This window comes from Alternaria infectoria, assembly GCF_024043175.1.
Source record: "Alternaria infectoria strain BMP 0036 chromosome Unknown scaffold_2, whole genome shotgun sequence".
NCBI classification, from domain to species: domain Eukaryota; kingdom Fungi; phylum Ascomycota; class Dothideomycetes; order Pleosporales; family Pleosporaceae; genus Alternaria; species Alternaria infectoria.
The window spans coordinates 1,439,680-1,466,975 of NW_026250691.1; the positions used below are offsets into that span (position 1 = coordinate 1,439,680).

At 53.6% G+C, this 27,296-nt stretch overlaps 10 protein-coding genes and 1 non-coding gene across 11 annotated transcripts; 3 read left to right on the plus strand and 8 right to left on the minus strand.

Moving 5' to 3' along the window:
* Positions 1–684: 684 nt before the first annotated feature.
* On the minus strand, positions 685–2,215 carry J4E92_001932 (uncharacterized protein; the record flags this gene model as incomplete). Its single annotated transcript, XM_051493339.1, has 2 exons — positions 685–1,967; positions 2,017–2,215. 2 exons carry the CDS (start codon positions 2,213–2,215, stop codon positions 685–687), a joined length of 1,482 nt encoding a protein of 493 aa, XP_051356570.1.
* A 414-nt stretch (positions 2,216–2,629) lies between these two features.
* On the plus strand, positions 2,630–3,925 carry J4E92_001933 (uncharacterized protein; the record flags this gene model as incomplete). Its single annotated transcript, XM_051493340.1, has 4 exons — positions 2,630–3,308; positions 3,358–3,650; positions 3,703–3,777; positions 3,827–3,925. The coding sequence occupies 4 exons, from the start codon at positions 2,630–2,632 to the stop codon at positions 3,923–3,925; spliced, it is 1,146 nt and encodes a 381-aa protein (XP_051356571.1).
* A 651-nt stretch (positions 3,926–4,576) lies between these two features.
* J4E92_001934 (uncharacterized protein) lies at positions 4,577–5,215 on the plus strand (the record flags this gene model as incomplete). The annotated part of the gene is made up of 1 exon (XM_051493341.1): positions 4,577–5,215. One exon carries the CDS (start codon positions 4,577–4,579, stop codon positions 5,213–5,215), a length of 639 nt encoding a protein of 212 aa, XP_051356572.1.
* Positions 5,216–6,529: 1,314 nt separating this feature from the next.
* Positions 6,530–8,207, minus strand: J4E92_001935 (uncharacterized protein; the record flags this gene model as incomplete). Its single annotated transcript, XM_051493342.1, has 4 exons — positions 6,530–7,248; positions 7,390–7,674; positions 7,725–7,886; positions 7,940–8,207. 4 exons carry the CDS (start codon positions 8,205–8,207, stop codon positions 6,530–6,532), a joined length of 1,434 nt encoding a protein of 477 aa, XP_051356573.1.
* Positions 8,208–9,398: 1,191 nt separating this feature from the next.
* On the plus strand, positions 9,399–9,833 carry J4E92_001936 (uncharacterized protein; the record flags this gene model as incomplete). Its single annotated transcript, XM_051493343.1, has 1 exon — positions 9,399–9,833. One exon carries the CDS (start codon positions 9,399–9,401, stop codon positions 9,831–9,833), a length of 435 nt encoding a protein of 144 aa, XP_051356574.1.
* Positions 9,834–10,420: 587 nt separating this feature from the next.
* Positions 10,421–13,082, minus strand: CDC48 (AAA ATPase cdc48; the record flags this gene model as incomplete). Its single annotated transcript, XM_051493344.1, has 5 exons — positions 10,421–12,499; positions 12,550–12,799; positions 12,847–12,902; positions 12,954–12,981; positions 13,036–13,082. 5 exons carry the CDS (start codon positions 13,080–13,082, stop codon positions 10,421–10,423), a joined length of 2,460 nt encoding a protein of 819 aa, XP_051356575.1.
* A 905-nt stretch (positions 13,083–13,987) lies between these two features.
* Positions 13,988–14,689, minus strand: J4E92_001938 (uncharacterized protein; the record flags this gene model as incomplete). Its single annotated transcript, XM_051493345.1, has 1 exon — positions 13,988–14,689. The coding sequence occupies one exon, from the start codon at positions 14,687–14,689 to the stop codon at positions 13,988–13,990; it is 702 nt and encodes a 233-aa protein (XP_051356576.1).
* A 2,615-nt stretch (positions 14,690–17,304) lies between these two features.
* Positions 17,305–18,558, minus strand: J4E92_001939 (uncharacterized protein; the record flags this gene model as incomplete). Its single annotated transcript, XM_051493346.1, has 2 exons — positions 17,305–17,909; positions 17,964–18,558. 2 exons carry the CDS (start codon positions 18,556–18,558, stop codon positions 17,305–17,307), a joined length of 1,200 nt encoding a protein of 399 aa, XP_051356577.1.
* Positions 18,559–19,132: 574 nt separating this feature from the next.
* J4E92_001940 lies at positions 19,133–19,218 on the minus strand. Its single transcript has one exon. It is a non-coding gene; the product is annotated as a tRNA-Tyr (tRNA).
* A 308-nt stretch (positions 19,219–19,526) lies between these two features.
* On the minus strand, positions 19,527–21,199 carry J4E92_001941 (uncharacterized protein; the record flags this gene model as incomplete). Its single annotated transcript, XM_051493347.1, has 3 exons — positions 19,527–20,045; positions 20,098–21,009; positions 21,197–21,199. 3 exons carry the CDS (start codon positions 21,197–21,199, stop codon positions 19,527–19,529), a joined length of 1,434 nt encoding a protein of 477 aa, XP_051356578.1.
* Positions 21,200–21,824: 625 nt separating this feature from the next.
* Positions 21,825–25,031, minus strand: J4E92_001942 (uncharacterized protein; the record flags this gene model as incomplete). The annotated part of the gene is made up of 1 exon (XM_051493348.1): positions 21,825–25,031. The coding sequence occupies one exon, from the start codon at positions 25,029–25,031 to the stop codon at positions 21,825–21,827; it is 3,207 nt and encodes a 1,068-aa protein (XP_051356579.1).
* Between the last annotated feature and the right edge of the window lie 2,265 nt (positions 25,032–27,296).

Sequence of the window (27,296 nt, forward strand, 5' to 3'; positions counted from 1 at the left end):
CACAAGACTTTCAATACTCTCCCTCACTTCACCCACACTATTCACATATCCCACCTCTGCATCATACTCCTCCCAGATCGGGCTCGTAACTTCGTACGCCTCTCCCGTGCCGACTTTGACATGCCATTTTGGATATGGGAAGGGTAGCGCGTAGATGGGGGTACGAAGGTAGGATTCGGGGTAGGAAATGTCTGTCAAGTGTGTGGTTTGGGGCCAAGATTGGCTGTAATTGTAGAGGCTGGTCGAGGCAGTGGTGTTGGAGTGTAGTTGAGGTTGCGTTGCTGGAAGGTGAGATTGGTGCTGGCGGCTGGAGGATGGAGACGTTGAAGTAAACCGTTGTATCTCAACTTGATCGTGCATGAAGGCGTCGAGGCCGGATCTGACTTGTGCCATTGGTATTTGAGATCAAGGACTGTTGTGATATGCAGGCTGGGAACTGATATTGCGAAAACGCGTGAGCATTTCTTAACTAGATATCTTCACATATTGAACGATCTCAAAATACGATATACGTCCGAATACGATAGTAAAAGATGCTTGCGGGAAATACTGGTCTTCCGCTCTTTGTTGACCGGATCAAGATGAAGTGCAGACGGTGCTGAACAAAGAAGAGAAACGCGCATCGGAATGCATGAACCCAAGACGGGTAAAATGTTTGGAATTTTGAGCAGATTCGACTCTACTTTATACACTGATTGTTTTGAAAACGTTGAATCCCGATCCTCCTGTAGCCATGATGGCGCCCGGAATCTGCGGGTGCCAGTGCGCCTCCTTGATCTGCTCCATGTAATGTACGAACAGCAATTGCGGCGGTACGTCTTGAACACCTGCTGTGTACTTGCTCTCTTCGTCGTCGAGCTCGACAGCCAGATCCCAGAGAGTGAGGGTATTGTCGCCGGCGCATACAAGCACGATACTGTCGTCTGTAGGATGCCACTCGACCGAGGTGATCTGTTCCTTGTGGAAAGTGTACGACGCAACGGGCGAAGGCTTCTTTTCGCTCGACATGTCGGTAGAGGGCTTCCATTGCCGCAGGTCCCAGACTCCCCACTCGCCGTCGTCTGCACCGGTAGCGAGGAGATGGGCGGTTTGGTGCGACCAACTCAGTACGTTGACATCTGTTTTTGAGACTTGTACACTGAGCACCGGCTTCCGCGACTTTGACCGCGCGTCCCAGATCTTGACTGTGCCATCGCTCGACGCAGAGGAGAATACGTGCTTCTCGGTTGGTGACCACTGGAGCTCCTCTACTGAGCCACTGTGGCCGGTATACGGCGTTGTGTCAGTGACAAAACCCCCACCCTGTGTCCGTGTTGTCGCAAAGATCTTTCCGGTGCTGTCACCCGTCAGAAGCTTTCCCTCTGGTATCAATGGCGACCAATCTAGCGCATAGCCTTCGTTCGATCCATGTGCGCGAATCGTGCAGACGGGCTTGTTTTGTGTAGGCGAGATGGTGGTACCGGGTGTGTCGAAGGCTGTGAGGTGTGGGGTAACGTCGTGGATCAACACCTGTCCCGACTCGGTCATGGCAGCGGTAAGAGTCGTAGGAGGTTGTGCGGATGTGGCTTGCGGTGTCTGGTGGGCACGTATGCGGTTCGTGCAGCTCGTCAACGGTATCGACTTTGTCTCGAGAATAGGATCTGAGGCCTCGTCGTCTGATTCCTCGTCATCGTCCTCTTCATCCTCCTTCTCCATTCGCGACAGACTGCTCATCTTCATGACCATAATCTGGTTCTCCTTGTCCCTTCCTCGCGCTGCTTGTGTGCCGGCCACCGAGTAGACTGTTGCAGGGTATGTTTTGCGGTCTGCGCCTAGGTTATCGGGTACGATGTCGCATGAGAGACAGGGCCATGGCGCTTCGAGCGCGTGAAGCATCTCGTATGTGGAAAGATCGGGGTTCAATGTCTCGCCTGGTGAGAGTTTGTGTCGACCAGGAATGAAAGTATCTTGGTCCACATCCATGCCATCTGGAGGCGTTAGTCTTTGGATTTTTGACATTTTTCTCCGGCAACCTACTCTCGCGCTCCTCAGCTTCGCGCTCTTCGTCTGGTCGTCCGTCTACACCTGCCTCGAGAATCTCATCCTCGCTCTCGAATTCATCTTCGAATTCATCCTCAAACTCGCCCGCTTCGTTATGTTGATCGATTTCCATGGGGCGATCTCCATTTTTGATAGCCTCTTGCTCTTGCTCTGAGTCTGCGGGTCGCTTCGCCATGGTGTATGATTGTGCGAGGTTGTGTTTTGGGGTGTCTTGTGGCAGGCGTAAAAAAGTTGGCGCTGGAATTTGTCCCGCCAAATGTTTTTTGAGGCGGCTTATCGATCGGCGTATCGGACCACGCTATGACGCCCCCCTCTCTCAGGTGCCCACCGGGGCTGTTGCGTGCATCTCTGGAGCGAAACACTGCGCGCTACCCCCAGTCCAATCGCAGCCCGCACATCCCAGGTCAACACCACAGAGGCCGCGCCCATAATACCGTGTTTCCCCCTTAAAGTCGCATAGAATTGTTCGAGGAGCAGAGTCGCCAAGGAAGAAGAAAACACATTGTCAGCTTGCATTCACCGTCTTGACGCGTGCCAGCGCGCTTTCAGCTCAGATCAACAACCGCGGGGACGCTGAGACATACTAGCCATGGAGCCAGAATACTCGAGTCAGGAACCCGCGCAGCAGCCCTACGTAGCTGCCACAGAAGTGCAGCACGTTCAGCAAGTGCAGCCTGAGCAGCTGCCGCCCCAGCAACTGCAACCCGAGCCAATGCAGCCCGAGCAGGCGCCTATCGAAGCGGAACAGGAAGCGCAGAAGCACATGGACCAGACCATGGACGTCGCCGACGACAGCATGAGTTCGACTATCACCGCCTCGACTGTCACACCGCTACCAGACCTCACCCAGAACGCGAGCCTTAATAACAGTCCCAACCCCTACGAGCAGCCTCACCGACCCTCAACGTCCTACTCAGACACCGCGTACCAGTACACGACACACAACGGGACGCGCTTCAACACATCATCAGACGCCGACACACCCCCACGGCACGGCTACTACGATGCCAACAAAGAAACACACATGGGCCAGTCGCATTCGCGGCCCAGCTCGCAGATGGGACGCTATCCGACTTCGGAGGGCAACACGCGGTCAAACTCATATCAAGACCAGCGAGGGAGCGCCCAACAGCAACAACAGGAGGCCGCCAAAAATGCCAGCGTCGTCATCAAGGTCGGCATGGTCGGAGACGCGCAGATCGGAAAGACCAGTCTGATGGTCAAGTATGTTGAGGGCAGCTGGGACGAAGACTACATCCAAACGCTCGGTGGGTTACACAGGCATGTTTCACAAACTGCAGATTCTGACAACCACAGGCGTCAACTTCATGGAAAAGACCATTTCGATCCGGAACACGGAGATCACATTCTCGATTTGGGATTTGGGTGGTCAACGTGAATTCGTGAACATGTTGCCGTTGGTCTGCAACGATGCTGTTGCCATACTCTTCATGTTCGACTTGACGCGAAAAAGCACATTGAATTCCATCAAGGAGTGGTACAGACAGGGACGGGGTTTCAACAAGACTGCCATCCCGTTTTTGGTCGGCACAAAGTACGACCACTTTGTCAACTTCCCGCGCGAGGAGCAGGAGGAGATATCTAATCAAGTACGAGTTCCTGGCAAAAACAATTCAGAACCGAAGGACTAACAACATCTAGGCTAAGCGATTTGCGCGAGCAATGAAGGCCAGTCTAATCTTCAGCTCGACTAGCCATAGCATCAACGTGCAGAAGGTGAGAGCTGCCCATTCCCATTACTAAGCCCATACTGACTCTACTTCAGATCTTCAAGATCGTGCTATCCAAAGCCTTTGACCTGAAATGCACCATCCCCGAGATAGAAAATATTGGCGAACCCTTACTCCTCTACCAGGCCGTTTAGTCGCCGGCAGACGGTAGAGTCAGGCCCAGGACAGAGGGAACTCGTATGAACCTGTCCGAGGGTCAGATTGGGCGCGTCTTCTACCGGAACGTTACCATGAGCGAATGATTTTCATGACTGTTTTGCGTGGGATTGCATGGCTCGGCGATTGGAGCAAGGTGCTAGATACATGGTTGGTCCAAAACCGGCGTTCTTCTGCTTGTATATGCGGAAGCGATTGTATGATTCGGGCAGCAAGGCCTCGGCCGGGGCACGGAGTCTAGCGCGTGCAGGACGCGCAAGATTTGTAGCTTTACAGCAAACATCCTAGTGTAATACCGACTTGTCAGAATCGACTGCATCTTATTAGGTTTGCGTGACTTCCAATCAACGCGCATGGCGGCAAGTTTAGGCGAATGACGTAAGCTTCCGCAGCTAAAAAGTTACGGATCCCAGCAAGCAACACCAATTAACACAGCTCCAAAAACGCGTCCACAGAATTTGCCCCAGCACGAACGAGGTTACAACATCGAGAAACCGGGTCGCGAACCGATTAACACACCGAATATCAACAGCAATTCATTGTGTTACCAGTAGGATCGTCGCGGAGGCTGAACAAGAACGACTTGTGGGGATACAACTTTAGAAAGACAGCTTCAACCCACCACCACAATGGCGCTTCCTTCAATAGCGCTCCCAGGGCAACTCCTCGGAAGTGTCGACAAATACAGTCCAGGTCCAGGAACACACATCCACGACTCGCAAATCTACGCCTCAATAGCTGGACCCGTTTTCTCTTCGCCATCACATCCCTCCACGCAAAGCGCATCATCCAAGTCCGGCAAACTCGCGCCGCTCCTCTCAATAACACGTCCTCCCACCTCCACCGACCCCGGTATCCTCGGTCCCAACTCTGGCGGCGGCGTGCCCCTCCTCCCAACCGTCTCCAGCACAGTCCTCGTCCGCATAACGCGCCTGGGCCCACGCTTTGCCAGCTGCGAAATCCTCGTCATCGACAACGCCGTATGCCGCGAAGCCTTCCTAGCGCAGATCCGACGCGAAGATATCCGGGCTACAGAGAAGGACAAGATAAAGATTGAGGAGAGCTTCAGGGTTGGTGATCTAGTCAGAGGCACGGTCATTAGTCTGGGAGATAGCGGAAACTACTATGTCGCTACGGATCGCAACGAGTTTGGTGTTGTGCTGGCTAGGAGTGAAGAGGGCAGGGTTATGCATCCGGTTAGTTGGAAGGAGTTTAGGGATCCGGTCAGTGGGAAGGCGGAGGCGAGGAAGGCTGCTAAGCCGTTTTGATGGAAGCTGTGGTATATAACGAAGGAGAGGAAGAGAGAGAAAAGCCAGTTCGCTGTAAACACCACGGCAACCGCTGATAAGATACCCATGATGTGGAATGCAGAGTAAGACCAAGTGTATTTGGCATGCGAAGAAGACGATAGAGAACTACAAAGGTAGTTCATATTTGAGAAGACGAAACGAGTTTTATCCAAGAGCCTTCATATCATTCAAAGACAAGGCTATCAAGGTACGGAGCGCTCTCTTCTGCTTGCGCTAGCCGCATGCCCTATCTATTTCATTTCCTCGGCCTCAGGCACACAGCAACCTCTGCAACAGCATCATCAATAACGGAACAAGCCGTCGCACACCAAGATCAAGCTGAGACAGCGAGGGGCCACGAGCTAAATATACCTCCTACTTTCCACCTTCTTCCAAACCCCCGGTGGCGAAAATAGCAACGAAGCAAAACCAAACACGGTCGCAGCGATTGATGTGACAATACTCTCGGTACCTGCATCGTGACGCGTATCATGTATGCAAGGCCGGGGAATCACACCCAACACGTAGTGTTCCATGACTCGAGGCAACACACGGGGCCAAGGGTTGTAGTAGCATGTGTAAGGTAACCCGAGAAGACGAGCTAAGTTTAGTGGCCAGGACTGCAGTCCTAGCGCTTCACACATGCATGTAGTAGAGCTGCACCACGAGAACGATTTAGAGTGAAGTTGAAATGAACAGCGAATAACACATCGTTTGCAATTGTGAGAAATAAAGTAGAATATACTACGATTGACGCTTTCGCTGTACGCGTCGAAGACGTTTTTTAAATGAATCAGCCAGGTGTGCTCGATGCACACAAATCCCCTATGATGTCGTCATGAAATAGCACAACGAGGTCGTCTCTGAAAATTCCCATCTGTATCCCACCGCACCGTCTTAATCCTTCTCCTTTTTCTTCCCTCAGATTTGCTTCAAAAACACCCAAAATCGCAGCCCTTTCCCTAGGTGTGAATGTGAATGGTACCAGGAACCGTAGATACGCCGAAACTCCGACCATGCATGGGACGACGCTGATCGCGTTGGATGAGCGCCTATCGCTAATCATGCCACGCAAGATGCTGTAATGATGACATCTTGTGTAATCCTTGATCGCAATTCTGGTGCTTGGAAAACACTCCCTCTACCGTGTATGCTGTGGTGATGTCGTTTACAACAGCGACGATCGTTTGACAGCAGTATTGAAGGAGGTCGTTCTCAGCAATACCCATAGTCTTACAATGCTATCCTCTTCCAGACAGCAACGCCTCTTCTATTTGGTAGCGTTGTAGTCTTCTACAGAACGCCTCCGGGCAGGGGTGTCCCTCTATTCTGGTTACCCCATCCGAAGCTCTCTGTCTGCGGATTGACGGGCCGTACATCGTTTCCGCCCACAGTGCTGACATGGCCTTCTTGCGGTGCTGCATGCTTCCTAAGCATGAACATGGGTTTCCGGCCTTCTTTGTCAAGTTGTTTGAACAATATCAGCGGCCTCTCGTTGAGTCCTAGACAGCGCTCCTGATCACCGTGTACAATATACAGGGCATACTGGCGCCAATCAGCCGTAATGTTGTATTTCTTAAGCGCAACCGGAAGCACCTTGTGGCACGGATCGTCGATTGAGACTCGGAACGATTTGAAGATTTCAACTTGCGGGTTCGTAGATGGCGTGGATGCGGGATTGGATGCGGAGGTGTTCATTGAACTTGAGCCGCCAGAGAGTGGTGGGTCGCGGTCGCGATCGTCGGGGGTTGGTGTTGGTGCAGCGTTGTTTCGCATCTGTCGTGATGACAGTGGTGCGGGCGTAGCGCGGGGGTCGCGATTGCGGTCGGATACAGCAGTTGTGTCTGAATTCCATGTATTTTGACTCCACCCTGAGCTGCCGTCGTGATCGTGCCCGCTTCGGGGTATTTCGCGGTTGTACTGGCGGCCTTGGCCTTGTGTGTATGCGGGGGATGTCGGGGAGGGTTGGGCGATGGAGTTGGGCGACAGTTGCGGGCCACCACCGAGAGATGCTGTGAGGTGTGAGGAGGCTGCGACGGCTGCTGCGGAGGGGTCCAAAGAAGAATGATCGACAAGAGCGCGATGTTCTTGGATTGTTGGAGAGGGGTTCTTTGGCGCGGATCCAAGGAAAAGCTTCTTGGTAGAGAACTTACGCGAAAGACTGCTGCCACCAGATCTCTCTTGAGTTGCAGGTGGCGATGTGACGGAGTGCTCGTGGGGCGTAGGCAGGGGTTGGTTGTCCTTGAGCATGCGCACGAGTGGCAGGATCTCCTCTCGTAGCCGCTTGTTCTCGTCCATGACCCTGCTGAGGTCTTCTCGGAGATGTCGCAGCTCCGATTCGGCCGTGTGTATGCGCTCGTCGCGCGCCTGGACTACGCGAATGACCTTGGCGAAGTCGTCTTGGGTTGGCGGCGCTTCCTGTGCCGACGTATCCGCGGCTGAGGTGGTGGTTAGACGTGCAACGCCATGGCAACGGCAATGGACTCACATAGCGGGACGTAGTCGTCGGGGTCCATGGGCACATTCTGCCGCACCTTGATCTCGTAGACGGCCTTGAGGATTGTCAGGCGGTGGCCTACGCTGCCGACGCCCAGCTCCTTTAGCTCGGCATGCTGGAGGGCGGCGAGCACGTCGCCGGTGATGCCCTCGTCTACAAACAATGGGTTAGCAAACAATGCTAATGGTGCGCGCGGTGCGACGTACTAGCAAAGGTATCCGAGTACTGCTCCAGGCCCAGGTCGGCGATGAAGTCGGCCGTCTGGTCCTCGTTCCACTCCATTATGTGCCCCGTCGGGCTGCTCTTGCTGTCGCGCGAATGGGTGAAGGTGGTGGGCGTGTGTTCAGTGCTCAGCGGGCCGGAGCTCGTGGGGGAGCTCTCGTACTCGGCGGGTAGGGTCGGGCTAGAGATGCCCTGGCGCTCAAACTCGTCATCGGCGTCCGAGTCCTCATGGTACTTGGTCGTGTAGGCCATGGTGGGCGTGACGTCGACGGCCTCGTCGGGCGTCGCAGGGTTGGCAGAGGGCGGAGGGAGGTGATGCTGCCAAGCCCTCGCAGCAAGCTCGTCGAGGGGACGACGTCTGTGTTATCGATGGCGATGTCGCGCAGGCCGGGCGGTCCAGTGTCGTCGATAGGGCACCCTGTCTGAGACGAAGCGAGATTGAGCCGGCGTGTTTCGTCTCCAGCGGGAGCAGGTCGGGCTATCCTGGGCGCAGTCTCAGATACACTGCTAGCCGTGGCACGCAAGAGTGCAGGGCGGGGAGGGTGAAGGTCTTCGCAGGCGGCCAGGCGTGCCGGTCCCTAAGCGCTTTGTCGTCGACGCCTGATGGGGAAGCGCGTATCCTCGGGGGCTGCGATGGTCCCTGCAGTCGCCCTATGCCTTTGCCTGAGGTAGAAAGAAGGCGGCCAGGATGACGATGGAGAGCAGCGAGACGACGAGGCAGTGCACAGCAGGAGGAAGAGCGCTCTGCTCACGACGCCTTAGTAGACTGGCTCGCCTGCTTCTGGATGCCAATACCAATACCGTCGACAGGCGGCTAGCAGGGCCACCCAAGCCAAAGCGGGATAGAGCCCTCTGGGTCCGAGCTTCCCATACCAGCTGGGAGCCAATATTGCGATAAAGGATGCAGGTACCAAACACGCAGCTCTCACCACCGCCTGCCCATCCACGTCGGGCGGCTTTGCACATGAACCCTCTTGCTTCAGGCTCCTAGCCGCCCCCTCTCGCGGCGCCGCTCCCGGCATCTCCCCTCCTCTCCCCTCCATCGCCCACGCTGCACCTGCTCGCTTTCGGATCCGGCAAGTGCAATCTTGCAAGTTATCGTTCGCATCACGAGCCCGCAACGGCACCCGGTAAACCACGCACATGCGTCTAACGATCTTCACCGCCAACGTTGAACTAGGGCCATCTCTGCCGGCATCTGCCCGAATACGGCTACCCCGGCCAGTCGTTTAAGACGCTGCATCCCATATTACGACATCTGGCTACCTCCGAGCTTCAGAGCACAATCCCACGTGCGCCCAGCTCCCCGTCGTCTACGCGAACAGGATCACCCACTACTTCGCTATAAGGTAGCTCGCCCGGTATTGACAACTTTAGACGAACCTCCTCCTTTTTTCCTTTTGCACCACAATCTCACACCTGACGACTCACGAGCTCGGAACAATGTCTCAATCCATCAATGTAACTACGACTCAGGCCCAGTCCGGCATCTCCCAAGACCTGCGGAACAACATTTACTCGGCCCTTCTTTCTGGCGATGGCATCCGCAATATTGAATCCACCCTAGACGAATCCCTGCGGGCCTCTGGGTTCAAAGACGATCTAAGAGCCTACATTACCGATCTGTTCCGCTCGGGCCAGGCTACTACCTGCGAGGAAGCCCGGAATCTGGCGATGCAGAAGATCAGAGAGCAAACACGTGGTTTGGAGGATCAATCCAATGGCATCAACGGCACCAACGGAACGACGAATGGAGATGGAGAGAATGGAGAGGAGGTCAACTTGAAAATTCCGAAATCGGCAATCGACGCCGGTGCAAAGACAGTCATGAAGGAGTTGGAGAAGGTGTGCGACATCACATACGAAGACGACAAGTGATCGCCCCTCCTGCAATCTGAGAAAGAGTCCATATTCCATGACACAGCAAAATGCAGGCTCGTGTCGCCCGAGTCAGTGTAGTTGGAGGGGAAGTCTTCAAAGCAAAGGCCTTAACGAACCATACTATCGAGTGCACAGCCGACACCGTTGCAATGTGGGGCGGGCGACATCGTTCAACGGCACCGATGGGTTCCGGCCGCTGTCTCGGGTGATCAGAGACCTCGCCTGTGCCCATGAAACCTTGCCTCATGACCGCTGCGCCATGTGGACAGCGTTGAATCAACCATGTTGGAGGCTCGGCCGTTCGTTGAGTATGGATGGATTGGTGTAAAAAGTGCACGGTGATGGGAAAGGAAGTCAGGTGAGAGACTGTAACACAGCTCAATACAAGGACATAGTAGGCGCAGCAAAAGTTCATTGATAACATGCATTCTCATTGAGGCCATTGGTTCGTGAAAGATACTACTGATATCCTGTCAAAGCGCTAGCAATTACGCGCGCCTCCATCTATCTATGAGACGTCAATCGCCCCTCATGCCGTGTGATGATGAAAAAGGGAAACCCATCCGTCATGATCCTGCAACTGTCTAGTTGTACAGGTCCTCGTCCTCACCACCAGCGCCGAACGTGTTCTGCTCACCACCGCCCGCTGCGTTCTCAGCATCGGGGAAGCGGAAGAAGCTTGATCCACCAGAGTTCTTCATTGACTGTGCAAAGGCCTCGTACCGGCGGATCTCAACATCGGTGACGGAGCGACGAGCGGAGCGCATGGCCTCCTCGAAGTGAGCCTTGGTCAGCACAGGTACGGGGTCCTCCTCGTCTACCTCCATGTCGACATCCTCACCAGCAGCCTCGCGAGCCTTGCGGCGCTCGATGTCAATCGCAATAGACTGCTTAATGGCGAGCTTGACCGCACGCTGGGTGACGAATCCAAGATCGGCACCGGAGAATCCGTGGGTGTTCTGGGCGATGAAGTCGATGTTGACATCCTCGGCGACAGGGGTCTTGCGAAGCTGAGCCTTGATGATGCTGGCACGCGACGCCAGATCGGGCAGAGGAACGTAGACGAGAGTGTCAAGACGACCAGGACGGCACAGAGCATTGTCGAGCTGTTCCGGTCGGTTGGTGGCACCGATAACGAAGACGTTCTTCTTCGATGTCATACCGTCCATCTCAGTGAGGAGCTGGTTGACGACACGGTCAGACGCACCACCGGCATCTCCTTGAGATCCACCACGCGACTTGGCGATAGAGTCCAACTCGTCCAAGAAGACAACGCAAGGTGCGGCAGCACGCGCCTTGTCGAAGATGTCACGGATGTTGCTCTCAGACTCACCGAACCACATGGAGAGTAGCTCGGGACCCTTGATGGAGATGAAGTTGGCCGCGCACTCGTTGGCAACAGCCTTGGCAAGAAGCGTCTTACCAGTACCAGGAGGACCGTAGAACAGTACACCTCGCGATGGAGACATACCGAACTTGAGGAACTTGTCGGGGTGGTCGACTGGATACTGCACGGACTCAATGAGCTCGCGCTTGACTTCCTCCAGACCACCAATGTCCTCCCACCGGACGTTGGGAACTTCGACAACGGCGACCTCACGAAGGGCTGACGGGTTGGATACACCAAGAGCGAAACGGAAGTTCTCCATGGTCACGCCCAGTGAGTCCAGAACCTCGGCGTCAATGGTGTCCTCGTCAAGATCGATGAGGTCCATCTTCTCACGAATCTGCTGCATGGCAGCCTCAGAGCAAAGCGAAGCCAAATCAGAACCAACGTAACCGTGAGTCTCAGCAGCGATAGTTTGTAGGTCGACATCGTCACCGAGCTTCATGTTCTTGGTGTGGATCTGCATGATCTCGAGACGGCCGGTAGGGTCGGGAATACCGATATCGACTTCACGGTCGAAACGTCCGAAACGGCGGAGGGCGGGGTCGATGGAGTTGGGACGGTTGGTGGCAGCCATGACAACAACGTTGGAGCGAGCCTTCATGCCGTCCATGAGAGTGAGCAATTGCGAAACGACACGGCGCTCGACTTCACCGTTGGTCTTCTCACGCTTGGGCGCGATGGAGTCGATTTCATCAATGAAGATGATCGCGGGGGAGTTCTTCTCGGCCTCCTCGAACGCCTTGCGCAGATTTGACTCTGACTCTCCGGCCATCTTGGACATGATCTCGGGACCGTTGATCAGGAAGAAGAAAGCACCGGTCTCGTTGGCGACGGCACGAGCCATCAGTGTCTTACCGGTACCGGGAGGACCGTACATCAGGATACCACGCGGAGGCTTGATACCGATGGACTTGAAGAGCTGAGGATGCCTCAGTGGCAACTCGACCAACTCTCGGATCTGTGCCATCTGCTTTCGGCAGCCACCAATGTCATCGTAGCCAACCTCGTTGAGGTTACCCTCCTCGTCCTCGCGCTGGATGGGCTCGCCCTCGCAGTGGATGACTGTATCTTGTGCAACAATACCGAACTCTGGCGGGTCGACCTCTACGACCTTGAACTCCACTTGGCGCATACCACCGCGGGCTGTGAAAGTGTCGCCTTGACGAACCGGTCGGTAGGCTTCGCGGAAGTATGGGGCGAGGAAAACGTCGAACAGCGATCCGGTGATACCCTCGACGGTGTCGGCGATGGGAAGGACTGCAATGCGCTTGGCCTGAAATGGAGTTAGCTTTGGATCAGCGTTTCAAAGATGTAGCTACGTACGTATTTGATGTCAGGGCACGGGTGGATGGTAATAACATCACCGTGCTTGACACGCAGGTTGTGGCGAACCACACGGTTTATCCGCGCAGAGCCATCGTCGAGGTCGTCGTCGGCGAGCACAATAAGAACGGTGTCCTTCCGCTTCTTGCCCTTGACGAGGACTGTGTCACCACGGAAGAGCTGGAGCGTCTCCATGGTGTTGTTTGAGAGGGCGATAATCGAGTTGTCATCGTTGACGGCGTCGGTGACACTGCGGAGTCAGTACGGCTTCTTTGTGTCGCTTCGTAGCGTACTTACATCAGCGAGTTTGGCTTCTTCTTCTTCTTGAGGATGGCAGTTGCGGTCTCGTCGTTCTGTGGCGGATCAGTAAAGGCGGTCTCAGATGGGTGTTTGGCAGTGCCTACATCCTTGGGCTCAGCGCCATCGGGGTTCCTGGAGTCTTGTTAGTCGCGGTTGCAAACATGCGGCTGGTGGCAATGCACGTACTTGGAAAGATCCACCTTCGGCTTGGAGTGGTCTGGTTCAGCGGACATCTTGCTGATGTGTCTCTATGGAATGCTGCGACTGTACTTTTCCGGTGCAAAGAGGGACGCCGGGATTTGCAGCGCGGTGGAAGTGGTTGTGGGTGGGGTGGGGGGTAAGATGGAGGTGATGGGTCTTTGGTGTTTGGGGCGTGGTGGTTTAAGTAAGTTGGAGCTTGAACAGTGTCGGTGATCTCACTGCTCGAGCTAGCTTGATGTTGCCTTAGGGTCCGTGCTCCTTCCGCCGCCGCAACATTGGAAGTTGCTGGAAACGCTTAGACAAGCCGGCCTACTGGAAACACTGTGTCCCTTTCACCGTCAATTGCTTCCCGCCTCCCTCGGAAAGGCTCCATGCGGGCCAATCAGGCCCGCTTTGTGCTACTCTTCGCATCTCCAGGGTGAGACTGGCGTTGTTACGCGTCCGACTGGAGCCTGCTGCAGCCTCATTCGCGCCACCAAAACGCCAAGAAAGTCTCCATATCGGTCCTTCGTCAGTGCGCGCGATAAGTAAACCTACATGTCCGTCAGGTACACGTAGACCATAGCAGTACTGGTACCCGTCCGACGCTTGCCAAATCCTATGCGTACCATGGGTAGCTATTGCAGTTACTCTCTGGCACACATAGAAGGAAAGAACCCTTGCTGTTTCACACCACAACACTTCTGGATGTTTTCAGATTGTCCATGGTTCGCCTGCATATTCTAGTCTTTCAGGCTGCTGGCTGCTTTGTGGTCCCTGGCCTCATGATCACGTTGCAGCACCAGATAGTGCGGAAATTCACAACATAAACCTGTTGATCTGGACAGACTTACACCACGACGAACTCGATCTATCTTGGTCACGTTCTTCCAAGTCAACAGCTTCGGAGCGATGTAGATATGTATTAGGATATACTAACTTCTTGCACTAGACATCTTCACACGTCCTGCTGTTGCATTCCAGCAGACGCTGCACATGCTTTCTTCTCCATCTCGCGCAAGCATGGCGCTTGGAACATATTGCCATACACCATGTTCTTCACAGTACCGACAGCGACTAGTAGCCACAGAAGTATGACACTGACACCAAGTACCGTACCTAGAACTCTGAAGAACGCGGATGGCAGTTCTTGGCCGATGGTAATTGTCGACATCGTGAAGACGCCAATGGGAAAGGTGAACCCCCACCAACCCATATTGAAAGGGAATTTGCTCCGACTGATTGACGCGACTGCGAAGAATAGCCATACCAAGCCAAAGCCCCATAGCGTGATGGCGGTCATCCAGCCTAGTACGTAGAGAACTTCACCGGCTATTGGATGCAACGTGTTCGTCTCTGGAAAGGTCTTTGAAGCTTGGATTCCGAGTTTCAAAGCGGCGTATCCGCCCTGTCCCATAGGTCCAAGAGGCAGGAAGACACTGACGATTACTTCCTGAGATGGGAGATTATGGATGGCGAGACGGTGGAAGTACATCACCATAACCACGAGTGCCAGTGGCACGCCCATACCCCACAGCACATAGCTGGTGACTATGGTGGTTAGGGCGTGGTTTGGCTCAGGTAGCACTGACGCAACAACGCCACCGGAAGCTGCTGCAACGATACAGGCTACGATCGGGAGGAGCCAGGCTGCTGTCATCATATCGTGGCGGTTTTGGTGTTTCGTCATCCTGCTGTGATGTCAGCTGGCGATGTTGCTTCGGGTTTGTCACTTTGAATACATAGTGCCAGACTGTTACAACCGAAAGCAAGCATGGATCAACTTACATTTGAAAAGGCAGCCAGAGACAACAGGCGACGCTCAGCGCAACATCGAGCCACCACATTCCCCAAACAACATACGGCGTCGAACCACCCCAAGCTGGTACGCAAACCGTAGCGAACATGTTGATGATGGTAGCAAATCCCATGGGTATTGTGCCGAGAAAGAGCGATTGCACCGGATGCTGAAGCATCAGCGTCCACGTGGCGGGGTACAGTGCGTATCTTAGGATGGATATCAAGAGTATGATGGAGAATATGAGGACGTTCAAGATGAAGAACGCGATACTGAGGGTTCTCAACGAGCCGTGGTAACGAGGGTAGAGCTCAGAGAAGGCATTGAGCAAGATCGCGACGATGCCTGTACCCATCGTAACAGCGAACTAGGCTTCGGTCAGTCTTGTATTCTGCTGAAGCTGCGAGGGGATTATCGTACCCATGATGGAGTGAAGTTTTGGACAACGCGTCGCCAGCCCCGACGGTCGGCAGGTATCAGCCACTTGGGCAGCACTTGAGCATCTGCAAATTGTTCCTTGCTACGACACATTTCGCCTGGCCGTAGACGAGTCTCACGTTGTATCGCACATGGTGTTGACATTCTGATGAGATCTGACTGAAGGGTTGGAGCTGAAAGAGACCAAGGGTGATTGACAATGAGAGATTGAAATTAGGGAAGAGGAGATCACACTTCACTTATACAAACAACCGCAGCTTAGAGTCATCGTGTTTCCAGGCTAGACTTTTCTTTCTTCACAATCGCCTGTATCTTCGTCGAGATTTGCTGGTTATACGGCTTGCACAGGCCACAACGGCCGGTTCCTCGGCGACGGTCCGAACTTCGTTACGTCAGACTCGATTACTCACACTATCGCGATAGCGTTAGGAATAAGTTCTGTCCATCCACGAATGTTGTGCTAACGATTGTCTGGTTGCCATAATTGCGTGATGAAGGGCTTACAGACTGAAGCCGGGAGTCCTTGAGCAATCTGGAAGGGATGATTGATGCTAGCTGAACTAGGTCTAGAGCAAATTGCGGCTTCCGGACTGCCCATGTGCGGAGGTGCGGGCAGACAAGAGCACTTCACGGGCCTACTCGTGGTCTTCGCACTCCAGCCCTGATGGAGCTCATCGCTGCAACGCGGTGTTCTGCTTCGCAACGTGGTAGTCGCATCTGTGGGTGTACTGCTCTCGCTGTCACTACCTAGGTACACACGCGTTTCATTACATCCCGAAGCGACACCAAAGACCTACTTTGGTAGATTTTATCGGTATTGCTGACGTTACTTTAGCGGGCTTACTTCCTGACCGGTAACGTCGTGTTCGTTGCTTGATTGCCGCTAATAGGGGACTCGCGCCTCTTTTCTCAATCGCCGTGTCCGCGCATGATACAGGATGCATACAATTACGGGTTTCGTCAGGTAAGACGCTTTCTCGCATAAAATCGTGGCATAGTACAACCCAAGCTGACACAGCGTGAAGCCTACGAGTCGAGTGTCGCCAATGTGGCTCTGTATTCCTATCATCTGAAGAGCTACAATTGCACGAACAACTCACACATCACACATGCACGGAATGCAACTATCAGTTTTATAGCTGGTTACAGCTGAAAGGCCATTATCGTCAATATCAATGTGCCCACATCTGTGAAGGGTGCGACGGGATTTGGAACACATTTGCGGCCTTCCAAAAGCATGTTGCAGCCTACAATGTCTGCAAGCAGTGCGAGCGGCACTTCGACACGCCCTCGAACTTGGCACATGTAAGTCAACACTAGCTGCTGGCATAGATATGACCAAGGCTAACGTATGTAAAGCACGAGTTGACGCATCGTAAAGCTACCTACGAGTGCCTCGCCTGCACACGCAATTTCACAACCTACGGAGGAATGATCATTCACCTTGAGTCTGGTGCTTGCCCTTCCCGTATTGACGCGTATGATTTGGCACTCACAACTGCGAGGTGCTCTCAAGGAGCCATATTTTTTATTTACAAGGAAGACCAAGAAGCCATCAAACAGGGCATCGACCTGCTGCGAGTATATCGCGAGCAAGGTGGTAGCACTCTTGTCTTCGGTTGTCCTACTTGCGGTACCAAATTTCCGAAGTTGTCGAGTGTTTTCATGCACGTTGAATCGCCTGCTTGTTCCCAGCAGCTGGGTGAAGGGGCAGTTGGAAAGCTTCAAACGTGGCTGTCGTGGCAGTTAGGTAAGGGTATTGGCTGCACAATAGCTTCTTGAAGAGGTTATTACACATCTCGTTGTTCCGAGATATCAGCAAATTCTATGATGTACATTAATAACGTCCGCGGATATGCGCATTTGACCTTCACAAGGGCTGCTCAGAATTCGTGTCGCATCTTGCTGCACACACATCAAAGAATCCTAACAAATGAATACTTAGCAAAGCTACGTATACTTCTTCGCTGGAAAAGTGCGACACGAACTGTCGCAGAAACAATGTATGTGTTCGGCGTTACTTTTCACACCACCTATCTCTATGCTTCTAAAGTCTGTAGATTCGAGCCCGTGGCATTCATCTTCGCCTCTGCCATCAACATCCTCTTCTGGTCCAGGTCGAAGACAATGTACGCTCCTTGCATGAATGGGGCACCCAGGCTCGCGAAATCGTCTCTATCCGAAGGAAACATCGGTAGATAGCACTGGGTGCCGCTTGAGGACGAGTCGCGTACCAGCATGGCAGCCAAAGGGGTGCTGACTTTCGCTCGGTTGTTGTTGAAACTGAATGAAAGGCTCTCTCCGCGAGAGCCTAGGTCGCATGGTACACTACCAAGTCGACCAGCCTGCTCATCGAAGGTCGTACCTACAGCCATAGCTATGGCGCGGAGTGAGGCAGAGGGGACGTTCAGTGCCGGGTTTCCGGTATCGATCAGTACCGGGGGTAGACCGCCTCGTGGTGCTAGATCAACATTGGAGCCAGAAGCAGATGAGTCGCCGCCCACTAACCGCATGGAGCTCCAGTTGATAACAAATTTCGATGCAACTCCATTGTTGTTCAACAAGAACGAACCTGCATCTTGGAGCTGACCTTGGAACTTAGCCGTGTCAACGCCACCAAACACAATGGAGCCTTCGGGGTTACCTGTCGAAACTATTTGTCAGTAGAATACATGGTAAAGTAGATGCCACGACTCACGGAAGTCATTCATGAAAACACCATACACATTGGCGTCGGTCGCACCAGCATCTCTGAGTTTGGCGGGCGTGTTCTGATAAGTCGGCCGGACGACTTCATTCTCAACAGGTCCGATACCTAAGATAGGGAACAGTGGAGTGTCGGCTGGTAGGGAACCTTGTTCGATAGCTCCCAGCTGCGCATTAGATATCGTCTGCTTCGCAAGTGTCAATGCGGTAGAAACGAATCGCCCTCGGAACGCAGCACCATTAGCGAAATCGGTGTTTAGTTCTACACCGACATCTCTAAGGCTACTATCTTCGTCCGTGTTGAATGAGCCAGTGACGAAAAGAGTGCCGGAGCATTGTTGCTGTTGGTCCTGACATATACGACTGCCAGTCCTTGGGATGATGAGATCGCTGCTTCCCGTATCCAAAACTGCCGTTATCGACTGCGGCGGCGTACCGACTCCTATCGAGATGAGAGGAACGAATGAACCGGCATTGTCGATATGCTTGATAGGTATTGACAGGAGTTTCAGAGTTTGCGCCCGTGCAAGTTGCACACCAACGAGGAAAGATATGCAGAAGGTGACTGTAGAGAGCGGAGATGACATAGCAAGCAAGTAGGACGAATACACCGACAGAGATGAATACAACTGATGATGTAGTAGAGTTGCTGGAGGACTAGTCGGACCGGAAACACCTCGCCGTACTTACCTTTGGCGAGCATTTCTATACCCAACACAGTGGTATTCCACCGAGTATCTTGTGGACGTTTAGTTGAGTCATACCGTCTTTCGTGGAATTGGAAGGGGTGCTTTTGCGATGTCGATGCTGATGATTAAGGCTGGAAGGCCAGCAAAAGCACCACCCATTGGCCAGCCTCGAGCCCGGCAATTAGGAATCCCCACTATCGCCGGGAATACCTCTATCGCAATGATTTATCTGACGGCTGCTAGAGACGTCAAAAACACAGGTGTGGCAAAGTTGCCTGCAAAGCGTCAAGTCTGCCGACACGTAAGAAGACGTCTTGCAGCAATAGTACAGGATGCCTTGTCCGCAACCGTGGCTACATCGGAGCTACAGACACCGCGGGCTTCCCACATAGATTACTTGTTTCGGAGGATGTTTCACCTCGAATCAGTGGGAGCAAAATGAAAGAGCAAAAATGTAGCAAAAAGAGAGTTGTCTCCCCACCATGAGTCGAACAAGGGACCTTCTGATAACAGCAGATATTACAGTCAGACGCTCTAAACCAACTGAGCTACGGGGAGAATACTTCAAAGCGAAGTCGTGCTTGCTGGATGGAAATTTTGACAAATTTGTCATACATAATGGCGTGTGCGTGGCGAAATTCACGGACTTCGGGTTGTGGCGCGCTGATATGCAAGAGTGGGGTCGAAGCGGTTCGTGTTCTCAACTCGCCGATTGCTGACCTCGGAACTCAAAGAACACGACACGAACCGATTCGGCGACACCTAACATCTATACCTGAGTGGAGTTCGATATCATTATCTACAAACTATGCCTTCCCCTATAACCGCCAAACAATCGCTAGAATACACGACTTGAACTATCACTCCTAGCCCCGCCACACCGCTTCAAGCACGCACATGAAGCTCAGCGGGTCTGCTTCCACTCTGACCACATCAAACCTCTCATCAGCCTGCTTGAAGATATCTTTCCACGCCTCCACCGGCCTCTCCTTCGCATTGAACAACGCCATCATCCTAAGATCAGTAGCTGTACCAAAGCCTTGTATACTCCTCGGCAATTCCTCCTCGCTCGGTCCCTGCTTGCCTACGTAGTCGATGAAGATGACGCGCGCACCAGGTTTGAGTGCAGGCCGAAGCGCTTGCAGTATCATTACTGACTCGACGTCTGGCCAGTCGTGGAGAATCCACTTGAGGATGTAGATGTCTGCTTCTACGGGCTGTGGATCGAACATGTTGTGTGTGCGGAAGGAGACGCGGGATTTGAGCTCGGATGGGAACTCTTTCTCAAAGACTGGAGCGACTTCTGGAAGGTCTTCGACGACGATTTTGAGCTTGGGGAATTTGGCTGCGAGGACGGCGTCGTCGTGGCCAGCGGAACCGGCGAGCTAATCGTTGTTAGTGTCAGAACAGGGCTGAGATCAGGGTAGGTATACTCACGTCAACAACTGTGGCTTCACCGGCAGCCTCCCAATCAACAGCATTGAGTATGATATGCTCGGTGTGGAAGAGGTCCTTGATGTACGCCATGAACTTGACAAAGTTCCTCTGCCGCCATCCCTTCTTTTCACCTTCGCCATCGTTCTCAATGAAGTCCCAGCTGTTATCATAGTCACCCCACGCACCGCCAGAGTGACAAAGTCTGAAAGCGGTCTCCTTGATGTCCTTACTCGGTTCTGCCTTTCCTTGCGAAAAGCGACGAAGAGCTTCCGGGAGCAAGAGCATAGGCGGACCCGTTTCATCCAACACCGTCTGCACCAGCGCAGACAAGCCAGGATCCTTAGCTAGTGCAGCGGATCGCGAAGTGTGCTTGACCGAGGTTGCTGCAGGCGAGTCTTTGGTGAAGAAACGCATCGTAACCGCGTGATCGATGACACGGCTCACAACCTCAAGAGGGAGCTTGGTGTGTCTCGCTATCTCTTCGAACGTCGCCTCGCCATCCACCGGTACTGCACCCCAGAAGTCGAACTGGTTCAGGATATTCAAGCACGCCGTGTCTGGGACGGCCATATGCACGTAGTTGAACACACTCTCGCTCGGTCCTTGGCTCAGAATCCATATGTCCTTCAACGCATCCTCGAGGAGTTGCCGGGTCATGAATACGTCCCCAGGAAGCTTCTCGTACTTGATTGGACTGTCGGCCTCAAGAGTGATCGGTGTCACATTCTCCGCCTCCAGCTGCTTCGTCATCTTAGCAGCTAGCTCGCTGATTTGAGCCGCAAGGCTGTTGAGTGTTGCGATCTCATGCTGTTGGATAGAACCCATGTCGACGTCGTCTGGATCAGACTTGTAGCACTTGAAGGCTTGGAGTAGGGGAAGCTGTGCCCTTCGTTTGAGGCACAAGTATGGCCGCTATATGTCAACTCTCGCCGGGACCCGAGTAGGAGCTGTCTCCGTCATCGGGACAGGAGAAGCCCGGTACGTTGACCACACTCTAGTATTTTCTCATCACGCTCTGATCTGCATCTTTTGCTCAAGGGATCTGGCTAGCCAAAACGATTGTAGACGACGGGGGATACAGCTGTTGATTGGCACGAACCATATGGGTAGTCGCGCGAAGAGAGCCTAGGGCAAGAGCGAGCTCGGAGTCGCGTCCGTAAACATGTACCATCAAGGTACGATGTTGTAGCCGCTGCATCGCGACTGGAACGATCCTTGAGCCCGCCAGCGCTAATCAGATCATCTTATCAATCTGATAAGATTTCTTCCAGATCTAGGCCTGGGTCGCCGAGGCAAGCCACTTCAGCTGCTGCCACTTCAAGGCAGCGCCCCGCGTCATGCGTGCGTCTGAACGAAAATGAATACGAGCATTGTGGACCGTGCCATGATGATTAGTGATAATTTACCCTGAACTGCGACTGTGATGAAGCGTGAGAACTCGACGGAGAAACATATCACAGATGCACGACATTGGGTTGGTGACATGATGTTCCAACATACGCGCTCTTGAAGGACTTCTGGTCCTGGAATTACAAGGGTAAATGCGTTTTATTCCGAGACATACGACGTCTCTCAGATGAACTTGTTGCATCAACTCGATATCAACATCGCGGCTCATTTATGTCGTCTAGAACAGCTCATCTAAACCCCGCGGCGCTATGCAAGCACAAATCCATCAACCCCCCAATTAAACATTCGATCCAAAGAAATATGATAATATCAACATCCTATTTTCGTCCAATGAGCTTGCTGAGCCCACTCTTCTTCTTCCCGTCCTTCTCCTTCTGGTCTTCCTCCTTTACGCGCGCATCCTCGGCGGCACGCTCGTCCTTTGTCGGTACTCTGGGCTGGTCCGCGAAGCGAATACCGGGTGTGCGTGGCGTAGGTGAGAGTGTCTTTTGGCTAGGCTCAGCGGCACGTGAGTGTGTACCACGGCCAGTCTCCATTGGGTCACCAGTCTCCTCATCTTCGGAGTCAGACTCGGGAGTATCGTCTTTGCCGACACCGAGAGCGCCCAGACGACGCCTTCGCTCCGCTGCTGTTTCGCCTTCAAACCCTTCTTCAGGCTCATGCGATGGTGGAATAGCGGAACCGCCTGAAGTTTCAGCTGGAATATTCTCTGCAGCTAGGCGACGTCGGCGTTGTGCCGCGGTCTCGCCACCCTGATCATTAGGTCGGTCCTCGAGATCCTGGCGTACAGAGTGGAATGGTACATGCTCGTCGTTACTGTCCACCAGCGTCAACCCTTCGGGGCCACGTGCGTGACCCTCCTCCCTGGCTGCTGGCGACTCGATCTTGTGAAGTTCTGCCTCTCCCTCTTCACCGACAACCGGGGGAACGTTCGCTTGCACGGAAGCTGCCCGACGGCGCTGTTCTGCAGTGTGATCTTTGGCGTCCTGATGGGCGGCATCCTTGACTGCTTCAGGAACATCGCTAGCTTGCACAAACTTCGCCCTATCTTTGGGGTTCATTTGCGACATTTGCTGAATAAACTCAAGCTTGCTCATGCGACGACCACCAGCTGTCACGGTGAAGCGAAGTAGGTCGTCATCTTCCTGCTCTTTCGCCGCCAATTCCGCTGCCTTCTGCTTCTTTTTGTTATTTGCGGCTTGAGTGCCGGATGCTCCAGCTTGTTGCCCCGCGGGCACGCCCATGTGAGTTCCCATCCGCTTCAGACTCTGTACAGCACGGCTTGACGTCTCCACCATGGACTGACCGCGAGGGTTTGCGGGACGACCGTCCTTTCCTTTCTTCGGGGCAGCTGGAATGTCATACTTCTTCAAGACCTCACCATCCTCGTCTTCGACAATAATGGTATTACCATATTGGTAAGCAAGAGCGGGGCCATGCTTTCCGGACTTTTGTGCCGACTTCTCCGCCTTTGGAGGTTCCGCAGCCTTGTCCTTGTGACCATGGCCTGTGTAGCTTTGCATTCGATTGCGCCAGGTTTTGTGAGGGTGTTCAATGGCGTTCTCAATCCGGCTAGGTGCTTCTTCAAGGGCACCGCCGTGCTCGTCTTGTGACACGCCACCCTGAACATGTTTTTGACGCATGAGCTCTTGTGCCCTCTCACTATCGTGCCTTTGCCTCTCGATGCCGTGCTCGCCATGACTGTCTCTTACGCCGAGAACGTTCCCTTCTTTGTCTTCAAAGACGGTCTCATGGCCCTCCTGGTAGATCTCTTCCTCTGGTATCCGCCTCTTCATCTTTCCTTTCTCGCTTGACGAACTGTCGCTAGAGATAGCCATCGTGTCAGCAAAGGTATCGGTGTCTTCCTCAGGGGGTATCGCTTCCGCCTTCTCTTCGTCGCGTTTACTGGGGGCAATAGCTGACTGCGAAATTGGTCCACCTGGACCTCGACCAGCATCCCAACGCCTTCCTCGGCTCGTAGGCTTCACAGAATTGCTGTCTTCTTCCTTTTGACGACGCAGGAAGCTATTACCGAAACCCACCGCTGCGAGTTCCGACTTTTCATCCAATGACGATTCAGAGGGGCGGCGAGCCATGGAGGATCTGGAGCGTGATTGGATACGAGGAAGGCGGTCCATCCAGCCGGGTCCGTTCTCGTTGGCCTGAGTATAGGACATGGAAATTGTCAAAGTGTTGATGCGCTTTCCAAGGGTGAAGACGGCGATGGAACTTCCGTGAACAATGATACTGACAATGACCAAGAAACATGTGATTGGCCATATCATCTCGATGATGTTCAAGTGGTCGGATCCTTCCTCTCCTGGCTTTGGCAATTCGGCCAGCGGGCTCGTGGTATCGGTCTCGAGTTCGGCCCTTGCAAGGATTGCGACAAACAGACCGCCGACACCAATGGGTCCGAAATGACCAGCGAAAGAAGCTTCGCGCCAGGTCTTGATATCGGGAATGACTGGTTTGAGTGCCAGCATGACTGGTATACGGCGGAAGAAAAGTACCAGTATACCAAGCACCACCAAACGCCATGGCGAAAGCCCGATGCTTGGCTCGTTGAACAGTTGCCAGGGAATGATGGATCCGAAGTACACGAAGAAGGCCAAGTTGATCAGTAGATCAATAACGTTGGAGACGTGAGATTCTTCTGTCTTTTCAAGGAACCATCCGTCGTTAGAGAAACCCACACCGCAGGCGAAGCCCACAAGCAGATCGTCCATACCAAGCAGGGCACCGGAACCAGCGCAAAACAAGGCTAGGACGAAGTAGAACACGAGGAAACTCTCTCGATCGATGAGGTCCTTCTCGTGGGCCCATCTAATTGCGCGACGCGCAATGTATCCGACCATAACTCCGTAGAAGGCACCGAAGACACACTCGTAGAGGATAGTGTAGCAGAACCAGTGGAAGGCTACCTGGTTAGCGTCTGGCCGGTAGTGGAGCAAGTAAATGGCCAAGTACACGAAGGGAAAAGCCATGCCATCGTTGCAGCCAGATTCACAGGACAGCAAGTCTCGAAGATGCTTGGGTACTCGCTTGGCGAACTTGCCTTTACCAACGACGGACGATGCCAAGACAGGGTCGGTGGCGGTAACGCAAGCTGCAATGCACAGGCTGTCAAGCCAGTTGAGGTGGGAGTTGAACAAGCCCCAGATGAACAGGCTAGTCACTAGCCAGCCAAAGGTCATGACGGGGAGCAGTAGTGCTACGATGGACTTCCAATGTTTCTCCATGTACGCGCGAGGCAACTCGACACCAACGGCGAAACATTGCACGACAAGGACGATGCGCGAGAACTCCAGAGTGATCAAGTCGACATTGCCCCAAGTCGACGGGTCTATCAGGTTGGCGGCGTGTGGGCCGAATATGATACCACAGATCGTCGCGACCGTGGCTTCACCAATGTACAGACGCTCTTTGATCACGGAAGAACACAGCATGAACAGACTGGTGAAGCCTCCAAGGATCAGGTAAACCAGATGCGGCTTGGTGATGGAGAGATGGTCCCACGCCATTGCGACGGTTTGTTCCTCTCACTGTCCCTCGGGCTTATACGAAGTGTGTACGTGTATGCGCGAAGACGGTTCGACGCGCTCGATGGGTTGGAGGGTAGGCGAGCGAGGGTCTCGCGGGCGAGAGAGGGTTATGTAGGGAGGAAGTTGGCACTGGGGCCGCGCTGTCGTGGGAGTCGGCCAAAGGAAGAGAAAGATGGTAGCGAGACCGAATGCATGTATATGGGGATCCGCCCAGACGCCGGTCCTTCACAGCCGTGTTTGGCGAACGAGGGTCTATGGTTAGAGGTCTGTTGGCGACGAGTTAGTCATGTTATGGGATGAACAAGAAAACCCAAGCCGAATGCTTACGAGTTCAAGTGCTGCTCGGCAACTGCATTCGAAAGCTTGGATGGTGCGCGTAGTAGTCGGGTAGCAACCAAAGTTGAGCACTCAACTCAATGCTCGTGCGCAGATTGCAAAAACAAAGGCGCGTTTCCAATCAAGCCACTCCAGTCGCGTCTCGCAGGGCGTCGTCGTTGTCGCACTCTTCAGCTCTACAGAGAATGAGCGGCAGAGGGAGAGATTAGAATACGATTATCTCTCTTCTTCTATGCTAAAGCGCTTGGTACTTGGCAATGACGTTGGTTGGCTCCAGGACGGAATAGCCATCGCCTAATCGGACGCCACCGAGATTCAACAGCCACACCGTTGCTGCATCCTGCATGCCGAAGGTTCGCCGAACATGCGAGAACACTGCCGCTCTTTCAAGAACTATTCTACATTGCGAGTCCAGCGCGAAAAGCGTTGAGAAGCAGTCAACATCGCAGCTTCTTGCTCCAGAAGCTGGGGGCGGAGAGCACTTCGCTCCGATAGGCCGTGCTCCGAGCCGCCCCAACTGCTGTGCCCAGCCTCGGACACACTCGCTCTGCGGTTCCGTGGAGGACCTCTTCACTTCCGTCTGTCGTGGTGCTGCGCGCGAGGCCACCTGACAAAGACTCCTGCACGATGCTTATCACATGATGCTCTTGCATGCAGGGTGCTGCACCCTTTCTGCACCTAGGCCGACCAACGGAACTTCAGTCAGCAAACATGATGAACGATGGTTGGCTCGATGATACGATTCATGGGCCCTGGCCGGGAGAAGTCCACTGACTATCGCTAAGTAGTCCGGTGAGAACACATGGGCCCCCACGAACAGCCGCTATGCAGAGATTTACGCTGGAGTTCGCGGTCAAGATAGGTTGTGTGATGAGAGGTGGAAGGTGGGCTTTTGTATATCGCCTCGCATGCTCGCGGAAACAACGTCATCGAACATCCACAAAGCTGTAGATACTCTACCCCATGGTTTCAAGGCAGATATCCTTCAAGGCCTGCAGAGTGGATCGAACATGCCAGGGAAGTCGCGACGTCAACACCACGCACCCCGGGAATAAGCCTTCAACACGCGATGCAACCCCAGCGCAGCGCAAAACATTAACCTTAGCAATGTCCCGTTCACGCGAATTTGGCACGTTCAACTCCCCAGTGTTAATCGATCGATCAAGCAAGGATGCAGGTGAAACCGTAGTTGCTAACACCATTTCGTTCCCTTAGATTTCCCCATGCAAATGTCCGATCTACCATCTACTCAACCAAGCCAGCGTGACCACGACCATCGACGTCATTAACTCCTTCCACACAACCTACTTTACTCCGCAACAATCCTTGCCCATCAAAACCTGTCAAGATCTCGCCAAACGGTCCGATAGCCGCGTTTCACCATGGCAAGTCTGCCGTCTACACAATGGTCGGCAGGAACACCAAACGCTGGTCACCCTATCCAGGAGCCTAAACTACGGCAGAAAAACGCGCTCCCGCGCACAGAACTCGCGGTATCGCGAGTTCATACTTGGGCAGATTAATGAGGCTGCAGGTTGGGTAGTCGTGCAGAGTTCTCCGTTGATAGCAACCCAAATACGAGAAGCCAAGAACCCACAGACGTGCAAAACCACAACAACAAACACAACAACAACAGCAACACGCGCTTCGCATCTAGATGCACCGAAAAAGAATTCCTCTTTCCTTGTTCCCACTATCTACTCCACAATCTCCACATACGTCACTTCAGCAACGGGCGACTAAATGCATGATTTCAGGGCTCTGCCTGAAATGTCAAAGGAGTAGATGGTAGAACCTAGTTGTTGTAGTTGCGGATGTAGAGATGGTGAGCCTGGCATAAGGTAGGCGGGCTGACCTTGCAACATGGAACCCAAGGCAAGGCCCGTGTTTAATGGATGCGTCCATGCT